The sequence below is a fragment of the Hirundo rustica genome, chromosome 1, assembly GCF_015227805.2.
Source record: "Hirundo rustica isolate bHirRus1 chromosome 1, bHirRus1.pri.v3, whole genome shotgun sequence".
In the NCBI taxonomy this organism is placed as follows: Eukaryota; Metazoa; Chordata; class Aves; order Passeriformes; family Hirundinidae; genus Hirundo; species Hirundo rustica.
Genome location: NC_053450.1, coordinates 122,397,170 through 122,416,511, shown reverse-complemented (window position 1 = coordinate 122,416,511; position 19,342 = coordinate 122,397,170). Strand labels below are relative to the sequence as shown.

General features: G+C 45.7%; 2 protein-coding genes across 5 annotated transcripts; both read right to left on the bottom strand.

The window, feature by feature from the left end:
• Window positions 1-4,605: 4,605 nt before the first annotated feature.
• HOXA5 (homeobox A5) lies at window positions 4,606-10,337 on the bottom strand. Of its 2 annotated transcripts, XM_040063357.2 has the most exons (4): window positions 9,570-10,337; window positions 8,303-8,512; window positions 6,326-6,430; window positions 4,606-5,402 (listed from the first exon to the last, which is right to left on the bottom strand). In XM_040063357.2, the coding sequence occupies exons 1-4, from the start codon at window positions 10,129-10,131 to the stop codon at window positions 5,332-5,334; spliced, it is 948 nt and encodes a 315-aa protein (XP_039919291.1). In that variant the 5' UTR covers window positions 10,132-10,337; the 3' UTR covers window positions 4,606-5,331. The 2 variants fall into 2 exon arrangements, with proteins under 2 accessions (XP_039919291.1, XP_039919300.1); XM_040063366.1 differs by lacking the exons at window positions 4,606-5,402; window positions 6,326-6,430 and having other exon boundaries at window positions 7,965-8,512.
• Window positions 10,338-12,247: 1,910 nt separating this feature from the next.
• Window positions 12,248-18,853, bottom strand: HOXA6 (homeobox A6). Of its 3 annotated transcripts, XM_058419815.1 has the most exons (3): window positions 18,716-18,853; window positions 13,906-14,161; window positions 12,248-12,550 (listed from the first exon to the last, which is right to left on the bottom strand). In XM_058419815.1, exons 2-3 carry the CDS (start codon window positions 13,928-13,930, stop codon window positions 12,291-12,293), a joined length of 285 nt encoding a protein of 94 aa, XP_058275798.1. In that variant the 5' UTR covers window positions 13,931-14,161; window positions 18,716-18,853; the 3' UTR covers window positions 12,248-12,290. The 3 variants fall into 3 exon arrangements, with proteins under 3 accessions (XP_058275798.1, XP_039919314.1, XP_039919326.1); XM_040063380.2 differs by lacking the exon at window positions 18,716-18,853 and having other exon boundaries at window positions 13,906-14,433; XM_040063392.2 differs by lacking the exons at window positions 12,248-12,550; window positions 18,716-18,853 and adding an exon at window positions 13,385-13,585 and having other exon boundaries at window positions 13,906-14,406.
• Between the last annotated feature and the right edge of the window lie 489 nt (window positions 18,854-19,342).

The following is a 19,342-nucleotide window of genomic DNA, read 5'->3' as shown; positions in this document are numbered from 1 at the left end:
CTGTCCTGGTGCGCTTAAATAAACACACGTAAAATGTGATTTGTGCCTGGATTTTAAATGAATGGTCTTTTGAGCAGACCTTCCACGCCAGAGAGCAGCGTGCTGAATGCAGAGAGTGAAAGGATAAAAAGAGTTCGTCTCAAATTATTAACTGCTGTGTTCTAGTCTGTTGCCTTCTTCTTCTTCTTCTTCTTTTTTTCCCTTCTTCTTATATTTTCTCTCTCTCTCTCTCTCTCTCTTTTTTTTTTTTTTTTTTTTTGGGGGGGGGGCACGATTTAAACAATAATTGAAAAGAGTCAATATTTATGTAAGTCGCGGTTTCAACTTCTTTGAAATTATTCTCATTGATATTTTTATTCTAAACCAGATTTAAAATATGGAATCCGGACCACTAATTGTTTTAGTGAGGAAGTAAATGGATTTCTGTCACCTACTCTTGAGTAAGCCGGTTATAGTAACAGCTTTCATTCTGGGTATATCAAAGACGCATTGTTATTCTTGGAAACAATCCGCCTGCTATTCTCTAACAAAATAGATATTTGGCTACGGTTTTTAGCTTGTTATCAGGCTTCGCTCTTACACCAAATAAATAGTCTGGATGTGAAAGGTTATATACTATCTCCAGAGCGGGCAGGCTCCCTAAACGTGCAGTGCCAGGGCTCGCTACAAGTGAGCAGCAGCAACTTGTGAACAGCGTCTACACGCCGAGCAAACACTTGCATTACACACTTTCCGGGCTTCAGCAGGTACTTTAGGCACAATCTCCGATAATCACTTTGGCTAATCTGATATCTAACCTCTCGCGTACTTGTTCCCAAGATACAGCGCTCGCCTGCCACGATCCAGCTGTGTCTCTGGCAAATAATTCACGCGTACCAGTTACACAGAGGCCGGTGTAGGCTGCTGCCTTGGGGGTGGAAAGGCAGCAATGCGTGGTTGGGGTGAGGTGCGGTCTTTCCCGGATTTTCTTGTCGCACTGTCCCCTCCTCCACACCTTTCAGGTCTGATTATGTCTATTTGGGAATATCCTTTCCCTCTTCCACCGACCCCTCAGCCTTAAAATTTCAAGCTGAATCCCGTCTGCCATGATGTCCTCCAAAATGAAGTTGCTTGAGCAATATTGGTTAGTTCTCCCTGCAGACACGTCTAACCAAGGAGCTAAAGCTTTTACTCAGAGGCGGCACTGGGAACAAAAAAATCCCAGCAATGTGGGAATCTCTCTGCGCTAAGAAATTCCACTAAACTTTTTCTTGGAAGGGTAAAGAGGGGTGGGTGACGAGAGGAAAAACGACGCGTCCTACTCCCCAGTTTCGCTGGGAACTGCCGCCTCGGGTAATTCCAGAAGGCTCTGAGAACCCTCCAAATCACGGAGAGGCGCAGGGCGCCAGCTTCTCCGTAATATTTTCCATGGGTATCGCAACACGGCTCCACCGCTCCGCATTTTAAACGAGCTCCTTCCGATCAAACATATAGCCCGTATTATCTCCGGCATGTCCTGTTTAAGCACAGTTTAGCGGTCGCTACAGAAATGAGAGCAAAAACAAAGACACGGCTAGGATCGATTTACGTGTTAATAGCTTCGCTCCTATCTTATCTTCCTGCCATTTTGCAAGGTGAGAAGGCTTAGCATTAAAGCTCTTAGAGCAGGTTATTATATAATAAACAAGGGTGAGGCATTTTGCTACCTGACTTTTGGAGAAGGCAACATCAGTGGCTTCTGTGGGGGTAACACGGGTGTTTACCTGCCGCGGCTGAACCTGAGATATTCAGACACAAATGTGGCTGATAATTCAAGATGAAATACAACGTGTATTACTCTTGAAAAGAGGAATTTTCTATCCTTTCCTTGGTAATTGAGGTCATTCAGCCAGTAGGGTTCACCTGGAGTCCATACTGTGATACACACGTAACTCAAAGCTATTTTATCTTTTGTGCTGATAGTCAAGATCTCGGCTATAACATTGACATCAAACTCTGTCTGGGCGAATGACTAAGAGTGGTGCAAAACGTAAACTTTTGACCCTCAACTTTTTGACCTGCAGTTGTAACGCCCTTAACCACAAAGATATACAAAAGCTATGCAGCTTCTTTTAGGAGTAAGAGACTCGCACTGTTTGTTTCAATACTTCTGCTGTTTCCCCCAGCTTTTTAAGGGGGCTATTTTTTTTTTTTTTTCCTCCTTCTTCTTGCTGCTGAGAAATCGGATACTTTTGCATTTTTAATTTTTTTTTTTTTTCAATTTTCTTTTCCTTAATCTCGCGGCTTCGTAAAACGCTGTTAGATCAGTTTGCACAGCCTTTCGGCAGCGTTGGAGGGAAGCCTGTTACTCAAAGGCGCTATATGGTTACAATTGCAGGTGAAATGCTGGGTAAGTTCTGGGCTTGAGGTTGGAAGGAATGGAGCGACGAGCGTTGGGGGAAAAGCTGCAGCTCTCTGCTGAAGGGTTTTAGTCATTTCTCCTTGATTTAAACATAAAGAAACAAGTCTAATTGTTTGCGAAGCCTTGTCTAGGCAAACGAGTTGACTGTGAACTTGGTCTAAAGCGAGCTCTGCTGGTGATTCCTAGGGTGTGCAGATTTATCTTTTCTGCATTTACTTAACCTGGCAGTGAACTGCACGGGCTGCCATTTATTATCCGGAGACAGACTTCACCTCAAGCAAGGACTGTTCCACAAAATTGCAATAATTACCCAATAACCTTCATAGCAAATATTATTATTGAAAAGACATTTTTTTGGGGGGGAGGGGATATAGAAAAAATTCCTTTTGCGTGTTATACGGCAAAATCCATGGAAATTTTACACGCTCTCAGTGTCAGATTTGAAATTGTTTGTGCGCATAGCTGCAGGAACATGTGACTGGGGTGGTCCATGAGTATTTGCCTTACAGAGAGACATTAGTGAAGATGCTTTAATTTGAAAGGGATAATATTTTCAAAGATTACCAGGCGACTGTGGGAACTGTGGTTTTCCGCTCTAGCTAGTAACCCTAGCCTCAAATCGGGGAGATTTTGAGGGCAGAAGGAGAAAGGACTAAGAAAGTCAATGACATTTAACTCGGTCAGAGATTTACTTCTGACTGCGTTAAATGCGTTAAATCTGTATTTGCGGGGAGAGAAAAGGCATTGCTCCCGTATTCAGGGTTTGAAATCGAAACCTCCTGATCCCCCCCTCCCCCCATGATCAGTTCCATTCAATTTCCCATGAAGCAAATTGCAAACTTCTCTATTGCCACCCTTCCACAGATATACACTTATTAAATGTAAGGAAATGACAGAATAATAATCTCCCTGTAATGTTCTGAAATTAGGGCTTTTGCATAGTTTAAACAAGGCTGCTGAACTGTAATTTACGGATGACTTTTCATTGGATTGTTATACTTCTGGTTTAGACGAAGTTATATCTTGCAAAGTCACCAGTTCCACATATTAGGAGAGCTGCCTAATCTTTAATTGGTTTTACACTTAGACATGGGACACTACGCGCAAGTATTTCTTTCAAAGGATTAGGTAAACTGTATTTCAAATTGCAGAACACAACTTGCCATTCCTAAAATAGAAAAAACTCGCACTTACTAATCCCCCAAACTCATCAGAAAAATAACGTGTGCAGATAAAACCTCTCTCCTGATTCCGAGCGATGATTTCCCATGACATTTTCCCTCGGAAAACAATTCGGACCTGGGACAATTTTCATAGAGTTCGGCAGCCTGGGCTCGTTTGAATTTCAAATTTCAAAGCGTATTAGGAAATCTTAATGCATTTCTGGGTTTGAATGGTTTCAACTGTGATGCTAAGGACAGGGCAGGGCCAGAAACACGGTGAAGTTGTCATTTCTAGCTAACTTTCTTTTGTTGCTAGTGTTTCTTGAAGTACAGGCGGGTTTGTATGCTTCTGGACTTAGGGATATTTTTCTTTCCCGTAGTTCTTGGACCTCTGTACATTGCTTTGTGTGGGATATGGTCCAGAAGCCGCATTCAAAAATGTGGAAAATACATAGTAGAAAATCTTTTCACTCTAGACAATGAAAAATTGCAGTCCAGGATCCTAAAATATTAGTCAAACGGGTGTCCGTGCGTGCTTGTATATTAGCCAGTTAATTCAGATAGCGCAGTATTGTTGAATTCTGACTAATCTTGAGCTGTTTGTGTCTCGTATAATTCCCGTCTACAAGCAAAGGGTTTTCCTTGGAAAAGGACCCACACATAAATGAAGACCAAAGCTGTAAGGGTTTTTCATGCCTGTCCTCAAACTATAAAATTTTATGGCATATAGTATGATATAATACGCGCCTATCATATATGACTTTCTGATCTTCCTATTGACGAAAATGTGTCAACTAGAGTACTATAAAACCTCCAGCTGTTTATAAGGAAATGATTTTCAAATGTGCATTTGGATATGCTCTTTTAAAGCCTTTATCATTTTTTAATACGAAATATATGCAGATATGTTTGTTTAGTGCTGATAGGAGTGATCGACAGACACAAAGGCATCAGACTCTATTTATCTTCCACAAGAGTTGACTTTAAATATTAAATGTTTTTTAAACTGAGCTCTTTGGGATGAACATACCTAGATACTACCTTTTTTTTTTTTTTTTTTTTTTTTTTTAAGTTACAGACAAAGAAATGAAAAATAGGAAGCAGCCAGCAATATGCAGAGGTACACAACAACCTTTCCCTCCTAAAACCCTATGCTTCTCCCATTTTTGCTCACAGTAGCCAAACCAGCCTAAACCACAACATTCAAATGGCATAGCACTAGCGGAATAAAACAAAGCCCATCTCTCACATCAAACCACTCTATTCTTTTGCAAACCCGACTTTATGACACATAAAGGAAAACAATGCAATCTGCTGAATCAATGTTGCTCCAAACCTATGCAGAGAAAGAGATAGCCACAGCTGGTTTGGATAGATAGATAGATAGATAGATAGATAGATAGATAGATAGATAACAGGCAATTCTCAAAATTCTACCCTAGCCTCTGACTAGTCTGTTTATACCTCCCTCCCCACCCCGAGATCACTTCACAAAGTAACAGCTCTGAGGATAAGGATCAGGCCTTAATGTTACTCAGAGAAAGATAGAGTTCCTTTCACCCTTTCATTCAAGTCCTGGAAATTCAAAGACTGAAGTTAAATCCGGCCATAAAGTTTATTGCTGAGTAATCACACTCTAGTGAGAACAGTCCACTTAAATAAAAAGAATGTTGAAGTAAACACGCAGCTGGGGCCTACCCCACAATGGCAGCCAGCAATATAAGGCAAGAAAGGGGAGAGAGCAGAGCTAGGGGGATATTACAATCTTCAATAAACCAAGCCCGTATTTCATAATTTGCAGCACTCTAATGACCTGTAGTCTCTTGTATTAATGCTACAAGTTACAGTCAATTGGTTCGCTTAAAAAAAAAAAAAAAAAAGAAGGAAAAAAAAGGTCACAAGAACATATACATGTGTACACAGGTAAGCACCCTTTGTGTACATGAATGCACCAATATGAGACACATATATGCATCTGCACTGCTTTACACAGGCATACAAACTGATTTGTACATGCAGGCACACATGCAAATAATATAAATGTATTTATATATATGCAATTACGTATAGAATCAGGAAAAAGTTATAGCAACGTTACAAATGCGCATCCCCAAAACACACTACGCGCTCGCAGATGTACATATGCACATAACTAAAGCCTTCTGCACAACCCAATGCAGAAAATACATAACTAAGCACTCCAGTACAGTCTGTGCCATTTTAATACTGGCTCTGATGTGCAACATATTTCACCAATCCAAAGATTATTACCATATCATCACGCCTCCAACTCTGTCATGCCTACATAAGATACTGCCCAGATAATATCAAGCCCAATCTATTTTGTTTTCCCCCTTTTTTTTAATAGCCCGCAGTAACTACTCTTTGCTAAACAAAACCTCTCCAAACTTGGAGAGTCTATTGGAGCAAAGGAAGTAATTATCTTCTGCGGTAGTCAAAGTGATTAAAGCTAGGCCCCAAAATCCATCTCTGCCAAAGTCGCTTATTGTGGTTTACTTTGATTTGATCGTTAAAATAGAGAGCTAGCTGCTGCGAGTGAAGGGCTGGGGGGGGGGGGGGGGGGAGGTATTTGCATCGCAACCTGGATCATTAGTGCTTGATCCTGCCTCTCGGGCTCGGTGGGACCGTCCTGAAAACCTCCAGGCGGAGAGGAAGGGAAAGAGAAAGAGAAAGAAAGAGGCGAGAGGCAGCGAGAGCGAGCAGGAGCCTCGGCTTCCCCACTGTACAAATAAACTTTAAGGAACTTGTGCACAAAACTTACCTTTGACTTGCAAGGAGCCATTTTTCACATAGTACTGAGAACTTGTGGTTTGGATACTTCTGTCCCTAAACCTGACAATTTGAATGGCCAGGAGGCACACGTAGCCTGCAAAAGAGTCAAATGAAGTCCAGCGTCAGTGAGATTATATGTTATGTGGTATATAATGTTGGATGTCAACTCCCCAAAACCATAAAACTTACTTTAATGGCACCACGTGACTTTTTATAGCCAGTGAGCCTATCTGTCTGTGCTATGGATGATTTTACGATCTAATTCATAGACAAAACCCTATTCATTTGGCACCCAAATGTCATATAGCCGGAACTGGGGCTTATAAAGTTTACTGTTTTATAACTTTTAAGGGAAGGCATCAATGTAACCACTCAGTAAATGTGCAAATCTTTAGTTGCTCTTAGAAGCTCAGAAGAGTTAACCATTCAAGCTCTGATGGGGTAAGTAGCATTACGTTTATAGCAAACTAATTGTGGTGAAGAAAACCAAAAATCTTTAAAGGGTGAAGAGTGGGAATGTGGCTAGAGAGGGTTACTAATAGACGCAGAGGGCTTGGACATGGCTGTCCTAAAATATACGTAATGGAACCACGGGAAAAATTCTAGAGCGATGCAAACACACCCTGGAGTTCGCAGCGTATTTTAACAAAGCACATGTTTTGGGGTTTGGATTGTGGGGTATTTTTTTTTTTTTTTTAAACCATCAGCAAGAAATTAACAGTTGGTTCAGCCACAAAGGGTGTTGATTGTGGTCCTGCGTGGCAGCTTTCCACCTAGCGAGAAACAAGTAAGGAAGAACTTATGGTCAAACTTTCAATTAAAAATACTGGTAGCGGACAATTGCAGCATCCACTATATACAACGTGCAGCAGGAGCCAGATAACATATTATAACAAGCTCTGCACGAGCTTCTTTTTTTTTTTTTTTTTTTTTTTTTTTTTTTTTTTTTTTTCCATTTTTTTTCCCCTTTTCTTTTTCTTTTCTTTTTCTTTTTTTTTTTTTTTTTCACAGGCAAATCAGGAAGCACATCTTCTTGCTTTGCACAAATCAGATCACAAATACTTTACAATAGAAAGTTTATTTTTTTTTTTTTGTTGATTTCCAGTCAGGTTTTTTTAAAAACAAATAATAATAATAATAATAATTAAAAAAAAAAAAGCTGATCACAGTTTGCTCAAACAGCCAGACTTTGACTATATTTGTAACTTTGTTCACAAAAAACATACATCACAGAAGCTGCGCTTAATAAGAGCCACTTCTAAGAGTTCGTGCAAAGAGTCATATACAAAGGCACAGCAAGGACATACTGCTTGGAATCACAGTTTTCGTCACAGATTCACTATTCACTACACGTAGGACAAGTTCAGTTGATTTCATCATTTCACCTCTACAACAGCATTAATTACACAGGAATTATATAGGTAGTTTGAATAAAAATATTTTTAACAGCTTGGAGCTATACAGACATTAACACTTGACCACACATGCACAGTTAAGCAGGTTGAGTGCAACACATAACATTTGTACTAAACCGGGGGAGGGTTTCCTTTCTCTCTCTCCTTTTTTTTTTTTTTTTTTTTACTTCTTTTTTTTCCCCTTTTTGTTCTTTTTTGTTTAGTTTTGTTTCGTTTTAACAGTTACTTCAAGTAACACAGCTCGCTTCATATAAATAAGTTAAAACATCTATTATTTTTTTTCAAGACAAAGCCATTCAAGACAAAGAAATGTACGATAAAAGCAGATCTACTTATACACGCGAGAGAATGGTAATAAACAGGCTCATGATTAAAAGATGAATAAGGGCGACAAGAACAGGGTTTCTTCACAGAAGTAACACAAGGAAGTTTTAGAAAGTCAACTTAGTACTGACATGAGACGACGCAGGGTCAGCTAATACTGCTCAGTACTTTTAATTGATCAAGCGCTTAGGGACGGAATGCCCCTCCTGCAGCTGCCATGCTCATACTTTTCAGCTTATTATCCTTTTTCCATTTCATTCTCCTGTTTTGGAACCAGATCTTTATTTGTCTCTCTGAGAGGCAAAGAGCATGTGCTATTTCAATCCTTCTTCTGCGGGTCAGGTATCTATTGAAGTGAAATTCCTTTTCGAGCTCCAAGGTCTGATAGCGGGTGTAAGCAGTCCGAGCCCTTTTCCCTTCTGGTCCCCCTATGTTGTCTGGAAGAGAAAAGTACATGATTTAGATTCTCAGCAGCCTCTCGGAGCCTTCGTGTCTCATTGCAGCTACCAGCGACCAGGACCGTTATTCTCAGTCCTGCTTGGTTTTGTTTCTGGTTTGGATAAACGCTCAACAAGTTTCCCTCCTCCAGTCCCTCTTAGGAAAGGCTTGGGGGAGGGGGATTTGGTAGTCTCGGTAAGTTTTCGCTTGGATTTGAGATTCGGGGTTGGTGTGTTTTTTGGTTGTGGTGTTTTTTTTTTTTTTTTTAAATTTAATTTTTTTCAGTTTTTAATTTTTTTTTTTTTTTTTTTTTTTTAAATAAGGTAAATTCTCCCCCATGCCTCCCTCAGATAGGCTGATTTGGAGGATGTCTCTGCTGATAGCTGGGTTTTCAGAGCTGAGAGAGCAAGGCTGAAGCGTGCAGCCCTTTCCCACGGCTGAGCTGGGGAAGGCTCTGGGAGGCAGCGAGCCTCCGGCCGCTCTCCCAGCAGCGAGGGCAGGGCAGGTACCCGGGGCTGAAAGTTGCTTCGCTCCCCCGCGCCCCTCAAGCCCTCTACCCCGACTTTGGGGCGACTCGCCCTCCCCCCTCCCCCACGGCTTCCCAGCGGTGAAAACTGCCCTTCTCGCCCTTTCCTATTCTCTTTTTAATATGTCTAAGCAAAATAAATGGGGTCAGCCGCGCCGTTCCCACTGGAAGATCCCCCATCCAGAGGAGAGCCGGGAGCAGCCTCTGCTCCCGATCTCCCTTCGCAGGGCTCCTTCCACTCCCCCCGCCGGCGCTGGGAGCCAGGCGGGCGGTGTTTTCGGGGCCGAGCGGTTTGTTGGATTTTTTTTTTTTTTCTTTTTTTTTTTTTTTTTTCCCCTTTCGGTGGGGGACTCGCCCAGGGAAGGGAGCGTGCTTCCCTGAGAGCAAGAGTTGTGGTGTGCGCGGAGGCTGCCCGCTCTCACGCCCTCCTCTCTCCCTCTCCCCGACCTTGCTCGGCGCAGCCACCCGGTTTACATTAAATCCTCCTTTTCCTCCAGAGAAATAAAGAAAGAACAGGGTATTTGCTTTACCATGACTTATGTGTAGTTTTCGCATCCAGGGGTAGATCTGGGGCTGTGAAGGCTGGGCTGTGCTTTGGTCGGTCGGGGCACTTGCCTGCTCGCTGCTTGCTGGAGTGTCTTCCTCAGTCCCAGACGAGGTGCCAACCCCGTCTCTGCTGATGTGCGTGTTGCTGCTGGAATTGGACGAAGTGCTGGTGGAGTTGGCGAGGGAGTTTTTCACCCCGTGGTGACTCTCGCTGACAGGCGAACCGGCCACGGCGGTGCAGGGCAGAGGGTCAGGGGGAGGCGAGTGGGAAGACGTCGCGGGCTGGTTGTACCTGGGCTCTGTCGAGGCAGAGGTGGTGTTGGCCGGGTAACTGCGGGGTCTCTCATTGGCACCAAAGTGGGTGGAAGCAGAGCGCCCGACGCTGAGGTCCATGCCATTGTAGCCGTATCCGTACCTGCCGGAGTGCATGCTGGCGGAGTCCCTGTATTGCTCGCTCACCGAGCTGTGATCTCCATAATTATGTAACTGGTAGTCCGGGCCATTTGGATAGCGACCGCAAAATGAGTTTACAAAATAAGAGCTCATTTGTTTTTTGATATGTGTGCTTGATTTGTGGCTCTTGGTCGTTTTGTGCGTCTATAGCACCCTTGCACAATTTATGATGAATTATGGAAATGACTGGGACATGTACTTGGTTCCCTCCTACGTAGGCACCCAAATATGGGGTACGGCTTCACATCACGTGCTTTTGTTGTCCAGTCGTAAATCCTGCCTGATGACCTCTAGAGGTAAACTCGTGCACTGGTGGGGGAGCTGGGAGGGCGCGGGCGGCCCGGGGCGCGCCTCCCGTGCGCGCCGCCGCCGCCGCCGCCCGTCCGTCCGCCGGCCTCCAGCGCCACCCGCTGGCGGCGCGGGGGATGGCGGCGGCTCCGCGGGGTCGGCCCGGGGTGACGGCCCCCGACGGCGGCGCGGAGCGGAGCGGAGAGGCGCGGAGCGGAGCGGGGCTCGCCGCAGCCGGCACCGGCACCGGCAACCGGCGGCGAGGCCGCGGGGCCGGCGGGCATCGCTCCTCCGAGCCGGCCGCCGGGGAGCTGGGCGCGCAGAGAGCGCTGCGCTTTGTGCCTGCCTTCTCCTCCGTGTGAGGCTTATTTACACCAGTTCGCAAAGCCTATACGATCCGTTCTCGGGTGCTGGCTAGGCTTATGTCCCTTCTACATACATATATGTGTGTATATTTTCCCCCACGCTTATTCCCGTGTCGGAGCTTTCGAGAGGCAGCCGGGTCCTGCCGATGTGAAATGCCAGCTATCTATTAAAGATAAATATCGTGCAGCGTTTTTCCGACTAGGGGGTCAAATTCCAGGCGACTTTACGGCTGCCGTTATTTTATCACCTCTCAGAAGGAAAAAATCCTCTAAATGCAACGGTAGCCATTTTGCATTATATTCTCCAGATTTGGCTTTTAAAACATTTAGAGTAGTAGCCCAATTTGTGCTGCCTTCCAAACAAAAGAGCCTCGATACGTATACAAGTGCATTTGTACACAGCTTCCCATGCACACTCATACACACGCAATATAATATAGAGAGATATAACGTATATATTAATCAATATTTTTGCTGCTCTTGTTTTAATTTTACAAATCTCGAAGTGGAAGCATTTTATGGCAGCTATTTTTCTTCCAAGTATCAGATTATTTTTTTCCAGTGCTGAGTAAAGCGAACGTGAATTAAGATACCACAGGAGCAGGAAAGAAAATCCCCGAGTTAATAAGATCTTTTTTTCAAATAAGAAAGAAAGAGAGGAAGGAAGGAAGGAAGAAAGAAAGAGAGAAAGAGAGAGAGATAAAAGGAAAAAAGATCGATCTAAGCTCACGAAGCCCCACGAAATGTAGTCCATAATTCAAAGCCCCTTCAGTGCAGAGCTGAGCTCACCAAAACCTTAGTGTAAGCTCAACAGGAACCACAGAAAATTGCCCGCTTCGAAACCTCTTCTCTCGCTTCCCCTGAAGTTTAACACGGAGTTTTTACTTTAATACTAGTAGTGCAGACTAAGCAGTTTAGCGTCACTTAAAAAAAAAAAAAAAAAAAAAAAAAAAATTCCCTGCAACTCATCTTCTCTTTAACTGAAAGTTTATACACAGGGATTTATACAACGTTCTTTAGACGATTTTTTTTCTTTCCTTTGTTATTTAAATATTTTATACATAACTAAAACTTCTTCCCCCCCCCCGCCCCCCCCCCCCTCCCCCGATCATAAACTCCCAAACACAGCATTACAAGATGGCCCGCCTTAGCGGGAGCTAGCAAAAACATAAACCAAATATTTTCTAAAATCTCCTGTCTTTCTACAATATGAGCATTTCTAATTAAAAAAAAAAATTAAAAATAATTTGCTTATCTTTTCTCACACAAACACACCAGGGACACTCACCCACACACAGATGCTCATCTCAAATATTTAAAATTCTGGGCCAATTCTCTAAGACTTTAACCAACGCCATATATGCTTTGGGAAGGTGAATACATACATACATGCCTGTAGCTCGAGAGCCGGGGCTTCTACATATATTAGAGTAAGTCACAGATGATTGCAAATATACATCTTTTAACCAAGCCTTTTGGGGATTAATAAACTGTGACAAACCTACAGGAATTCAGTAGCAGAAGGAACACAAGGTAAATAATAATAATAGTAGTAGTAAGCTCTAAGGAAAGGCCTGGTAGCATTTATTAAACGTGGTTCTACTCCCCTGACTTTTCCTCTGTTTCTTCGCTGCTGGGCTGTGTGGAATTTATGAATTTGTTTTCCTTTTTCCATTTCATCCGCCTGTTTTGAAACCATATTTTAATCTGGCGTTCAGTAAGGCAGAGAGCGTTTGCAATCTCAATACGTCGTCTTCGGGTTAAGTATCTGTTAAAATGAAATTCCTTCTCTAACTCTAGCGTTTGGTATCTGGTGTAAGTTTGCCTCCCTCGTCTCCCATGTGTTCCATATACTGTACCTGTAGAAGTAAAGACAAAACGATCGCATTGGACAGGGCCCAGTGATTTCAGACCAGAAAGAGCGATTAGTATATTCTGCCTCCTTTTGCAAGCACAATCTCGGGGAGTGGGGGAAGCTGCTCTGATTTCCTGGAGGCTTTTAAAAAATTATTATTATTTTATTATTATTATTTTATTTTTTAAAATTATCTCTTTTCCTTTTCTCCTGCCTGACGAGCAGTAAATGCGGATGCGAAGTGTGCTTACGGTGGCGGGGTAAGTGGGCTACAAAGAGGCTTTAAGGTGGACCTAGGGAAGGTGCAGGAGGCAGCACGGTGCAAGTCGCTGAGCAGAGGCTGCTCTGTGCGCGCTGGGAGCCTGTGCGCACACACAGGCACAGGCACACGTGTGCTATCCGGGGAGCCTCACTCGTGTGTCTGTGCTTTTGTGTGTGCACCCACATGTGGCTGTGTTGACACAAACACGCAGCCATTGCCATGGCTAGGACTACAGAAGGTCTCTAAGTGTAATTATAGACATCGGCTAAAGATCATAGAAGAGCGTTTTGCCATTTGCTCGGGAATTTATTGCTCTTGAATGCAAAGCAGCATCGGAATAGTCCTGCTAAAAGTTTAATTTTCAAAAAAAGGAGTGAGACCTACCCTGTAGCAAACATAAACTAGGGAGGACGGGAGAGAAGGCGAGTCATTAGCAAACACTTGAAGTAAACGTTTAAATCTGGGATTATAAAAAATAAATGTCACCCCAGTACAACCCTCCCACTCCACCACCCCCCATTCCCCCAGCACCACTCCTGTGCAGAATAGTTCAATTATGTGAGGTTGACTCCTAAGTCTGAAAAAATTCGCGATGCCATGGAAGTGCGCCCACGGCCCCAGAAACGTGCTCTCAATATCCAATACTCACAGACTAATGAGCTGGGGGAGGGGGGCGAGGAGGAATGTACCACAAATGCTTTGGATCCTCAGTACAGAGGGCATATTCCATGCATCGCTCTCTGACAATGAAGAAGCGGAGCAGAGGCTTTGGGATAGCTTTAAGAGAGTGATAAAAGTGCTTTGTTCCTCTTTATTTTTCCCCCCCCTATTTTCCAAGGATTCCCCTCTAACTTTCAACAGTAAACCTATGTACTGGGATCTTGGCCACCATTCTCTGGGTGCCAACGTGCCAAGTCTAAACCTGGGAAGGTTTCATGTTACATACTGCCCTGCAGGAACAGTATTTCTCCAGCAATCTGGACTTTATCTTAATAAAAGAAAAAAAAAAAAAAAAAAAAAACCAAAAAACCAAAAAAAACCCCCAAACTTTTCCTTTTCCTCCCCTCTCCGCCCTTGACTGCACCGAGATGCCTTACCAGCGCAGGAGTTCATCCGCTGCATCCAGGGGTAAACAGGGCTCGTGTACTTCCGGTCGGTGCCTTCGTCATTTATAATTTTGGCTTGGCCGCTGCTGGTTTTATACTGTTGATCGGGAGAAAAGTGCAGGTAGTCCCCGGGCCCCCTCTGTTTGCCACTGCCGGAAGGAGAGGCGCTACTAATGTCCTTGTCCGAATAAAAACAAGAGGCTCCGTACTCATAGGAAGCCCGACTGCAAGCAATGACGGTGTTGGACTGTTGGTAGAAACAAGGTGAGGTGTAAGTCTTGTCCTGCAGGCTGCTTGCCCCGTACGAAGCCGGAAAATGCCTGAGAGCATCATAGCCCGCCGGGTACAGGGGGATCTGCCCGAGGAAGGAGTCCTGGCCCCCGGGCAGGCTCCCCGGGAAAGTGGGATTCACAAAATAGGAACTCATTTGCTCTCCCCCTCTCCCGGACCGTGATTTGTTGTGTATTAGTACATCTGGCGATAACTATTAGGAGTCATCGAAGTGGTTTGTTTCTGGATGGCCGAGCGCCAAAAGCGACAGCAGAAAATAGGAGCAGCTGACGGCGGGGCGGCCAATGGGAGCGCGCGCGGCGCCCGCTCCCCCGGGGCCGCCGCCACCGCGCCGCCAACTTACCGGCAGCCCCGGCCCCGCCGCGCCCCCCGCACCGCGCCGCGCCGCGCCCCCCGCACCGCGCAGCCCGCGCAGCCCGCGGGACCGGCCGCGCCCCCGCCGCGGCACCGCCCCTGCGCGGGAAAAGAACCCAGTAATAATAATAACAACAACAACAACGGGAACGGCGATAATTCCCGGCAGGGCGGGAGGTGCGGGAGCCGGTAACGGGGACACCCCCCCGGCAGCTGGAGGAGTGTGTAGGAGGGCGCCCTTAAAAGTTGGAGGCCCCACGACGAGGGAGTCGCGCAACCCCGTGGGAAGGGTGGGCGAACCGCCCTCGGCTCTCCGGTGGAGGGAAGGAGGAGGGGGGGAAGGAGACGGCCGTGGAAGATGCTGCGAAGGGAAACTTTGGAGCGGAGGGAGCACGTGAAAGGGGGAGCGGAGCTCCGCGCAGCGTGGGGGGCAGGGCGGGGGGGGGGGGGGGGGGGGCGGCCTCTCTCCATTTTGCCGATGCCACAACCGTATCCGAGAAATTTTAAGCTATTCTAAAACGTATGTATTTATCCATTCAGTCGAATATTGCCCCTCCACTAAAGCTTCCCTTCGGAGCTCAGGGAGCCCGCCCCAGCGCAGAAGCCAGCTTTTGCGAGAGAGGCTAAGGCGTCCTGCAGTGGAAGAGGTCTCGTATCTTAATGAACATCCCCACAATTAGGAGGTCGGGGCGGTGGCCTTCTGGGGAGTGGGATTTTTGATTTGCACCAAGTGCCTGAGGAGGCCTCGGGTAGAGCTACATGGGCTCCCGGCGCCCCCCGGCAGCCCAGATGAAGTTCCGTGTGTCTCTTCTCCCCAAGTCTACCCTCCTCCCGCCAGAGTAGAGCCGAGGGAATCAGACCTTCAAATTCAAAACCGAGCCAGCAAAACTATTCCTAATTAATACAACCCCGCTAATGAGTCAGCAAAAGCCAATTGGTTTCGTTGTTGTTCCGAATAATTTGAGTAAACTGGATTTGTCTCTTTAAGAGGGAAAGAAAATACACGAAACAAACATTTCCACCTTCATTTTTCAATATGGCAGTTACCCCATAGCGGAAATATAATTCTTGGCCCAGGGCTTGGACAGTAACAACGCTGATGAAATTCGCTGATGCACATTTAATTCAGCCGTAACCCTGCAGTTCCTGCAGATAACATGAGGTTGTTCATTCCAAGCTGTGTTTACTCATAATCCGTGCCCATTACAACAGATTGAATAGACTAATTTTAAACGCGCTCTGTCACGTAAAGTGACATTCGTGCGAGCACCGTTTCCTAAAGCAGCTTTCAAAGGAGAGTTTTGTTGTTGTTGGGAGGCTATTTGTCTCATTTCCGGGGGCAGATTACGATACCTATAAAACAGTAGTGAGTTAAACCATCGCTCCACAATAGTTTGTATTGTTTGCAGTCTCAGCTGGACTTTCACATTCAGATGTTGATTGCCTTCGGGGTTTTTTTCAACTTCCTTAACCTCTTCAGCCCAGCTAATCCACAAACACACCTGGTAGAATTACAGCTCACTAGCTGCATGCTTTGAGAGGTCACTTCAGAAACATGTATTTCCTGAAAAGCAGATTTCTCCGGAAAAATAAGTTTTGGGGTTTTGGTGTTGTTTGTTTGTTTGTTTGTTTGTTTGGGTTTTTTTACTCAGCGAGAATAGAGTTTAAAAAGGAGGAAACACGAGCAAGCAAGCATTCATACACAGCGTGCTAAATGCGGAAAAGCTTTTAAAAGAGCATATTTTCGCCAGTTTAGGTCAGAACGAAAACGCACTATGAAAAAAAACCAAAAAACCCACGAATACTCGGGACAACCAACCCCCACAGGCCACACTTCTAAAAAGTTGTGGGGAGGCGATCTTTTGTTTGAATCCATCACACTAAGACCAAAACAAAATTTAAAATAAAAATCTCTCCGTGCTTAGTTACATTTACATTTTATAGCATCGGTTACAGTCTGATTACCCACCCCCACGCCTCCCCCCTATTTATTTTTGTTTCTTTCCCGTTTTTCAAGTTACTGTTCGCGTCCAAACCAAGTCGTGGTCCGACCTCAGGCAGTGAAAAAATTTCTTCGCAGATACCGTAATATGAAAAGGAATTAAATCTGCACTTTTGCCTGGCTGGGTCGTGTTCGAGTAGTTACAGTGACAGCTAAGCAATCTGCACCGCAATCTCTGCTTCAGTCACATTCAGGCGTCCTTTCCGCTCCTCCCCCTACCCCAGAAAACCCCGAATCACAATAATCTGCTACCCCCCAGGTCTGCCGAGGAAATGTCCGGCCTGCACACATTTTGCAGCAGTTTTCCTTCGCCATTCCCGTCCCCACTCTGGGAAGAAGAAAGAAAGGCAGTCGCTGCGTTTTGCCACCGCAACAGTCACACTTCGCGATACCTGTGCATTTCATACCCCGTTTATTTGTTTTCGTAATTCCACGCACCCCGAGCACCTCGTCCACAGAACATTTCTCCTTCCTCCTCCCGCCGAAAACGCGTCTGCGACCCGAGCCACTTTCGGATACAGGTGCGGGAGTAGTTACCCTCTTAAACTTAAAAGCCTCCTTCTCCTCGTATATAAAACCACTTTCAAATCATTCTCGTACTCGCCAGCGTCATCAAAACCAACCTTTAACTAATAGCTCCTAATCCAAACAGTTTGGGCAAGGCGGACCGTTGTTTAGACTGGCGGGGTACAGAGAGCCTGGCCGGGGGGACGCGGGCGGGTCCTCCCCGGCCGGCTGCCACCGTGGTAACTTGCAGTCGACCCACACCGAGGTAGAAGCGGAGGGGAAGAGGAGTGGGCAGAGCCGGTCCTGCCGGAATATTTTGCCCGGGGGCGAGCTCCGATATTCCCACAGAAAAAGATAGGCCGCTTTTCTTTTTTTTTTTTTTTTTTTTTTTTTCTTCCGCTCTTGTTCTTTTATTTGGGCTCCGCCGAGCAGTGCAGGCTGCCAGCGCCGCTCGTGCGGGGACTGCGGGGGCCGCTCCACTCCGCGCCCGCCTCCGCCATCCCGCCACGCCGTGGCAGCACTGAGCACCCGCGACCCGCAATAAATAATCCGGCGCTCACTGCGGCTCCAGTCCGGTGGATACCGCAATGCAATGCAAATGCAGTGCTTTATCAGCCCGGCGGCACAGGCAGAGCCGGGGCCGCCGTTTAGAGCCTTCAGAGCCGCTCCTTCGCCGTGAGGAGGCGGGAGCGGAGCCGGGCGGCAGCGGCGGGGGGGCTCCCGGGGGCGCCGTCCCCGAGTCCCCGCTGCCCCCCGCCGGCACACACCGCGGGGCACCGGCCCGCCGGCCGCCGCTCCCCCGCCCCAGCGCCGCACCGTAACAGTCACAACAAGGAGAGAAAGGAGGGGGAAGGCTCCGTCTCCGGCGCTGAAATGGGCTTAGCCGCCGCGAAGCCCGCTCCGCGCAGCAGAGACGCGCAAGCCGCCCGCACCGCGAACCGCCGGCAACGGACCCTCAGCGGGGCACGGGATTTATGCAGGCAGAGCTTGATCTGATAGAGAAAATCTGAGACACATCGCGCTGTTTCACCGCCCCCCCCAACCCCCACCCCCCGTCTAGAAATAACCGAAATAACCTTCCTCCCGGACATGGCAGAGAAGCTAGGAGACACCGTGCTTTTTTTTTTTTTTTTTTTTTTTTTTTTTTTTTTTTTTTGGCCTTTTTTTCCCCTTTTTTTTTTAAATGAAATAACAAAAAATAAATTACATCTAAATTTCGTCAACCGCAAATAAAATTCAAGCTAATCAGTTAATGCTGCCAATTAGTATTTTAAAATGTTTGGAGATATCAGTTTTTTCCCCTCGTGCTGGGGAAAAAAATCCCCTCCACTGATGCTGTAAAACTGAATTATTAGAAAATAACCTGAATATCACAACATACCCCCGGCTAATGCAAAAAGAAATCAACATCGTGGGGAAAAAGGAAAAAAAAAAAAAAAATCCACCGCTTCCTTGCTAAATCACAGAAAATAAACATTTTATTTAGGCATGTTTTTACATGCATTGTTTAAGTCAAAATCAACTGAGCTCCAGCCATCTCTATTTTTGGCCGATAACATTTCCATTTGGTTTAATTGCACATGTCTAATATTTAAACGTATTAAACCATTTCCCCCTGCTTACAGTAGTGTCATATACATTTCTCACCTTTTAGGTTCTGGCTCACAGGAGCCCCTGCGACTTTGACAGCTGTCGCTTTGGCTGCACAGGAGACGAATCGCCCTCCTTTTGGTGCCAGAAGAAGCAGGAAATTAGCCAGGTTGCAAGTTGAAAATCTGCCACGCCAGTGCTTTGAATCCAATATGCCACACCTTCCAGCGGGGGAACTGGAAATTGCCATCCCGGATCTGTGTTCTAGGCGGCTGCTTATGCCGAACCTCCGCACACTTTGTTCACTATTGCCTTACAAAGAACAAATGAAACGGAGATTGAAAGCCAGAGAGATCCGAAGCAGGACAGAGCTCAGCAAAAGAATGCGGCTCTATTCTCGCAAGGGAAATTATAAAAAAGTTCATGTTCACGGTTACCATCCACATGACCGACAACGACCAATGGAAAAACCGAACAACTCATAAAGTTGTATTGCAAAGTTGTAAATTTTCATAAACAACAACGGATTTATGGCCTTTTCCTCATCACTAAGAAGAGGCAGGTCTTAGAGAGGCGCCATCTTACCACAGAGGCAGCCCTGGAGTTTTTAAAAAGACCTGGACTTCGTATTAATTTTATTAAAATTACAATTAGTGCGTTCACCAGGAACGGGGTGTAATAGAA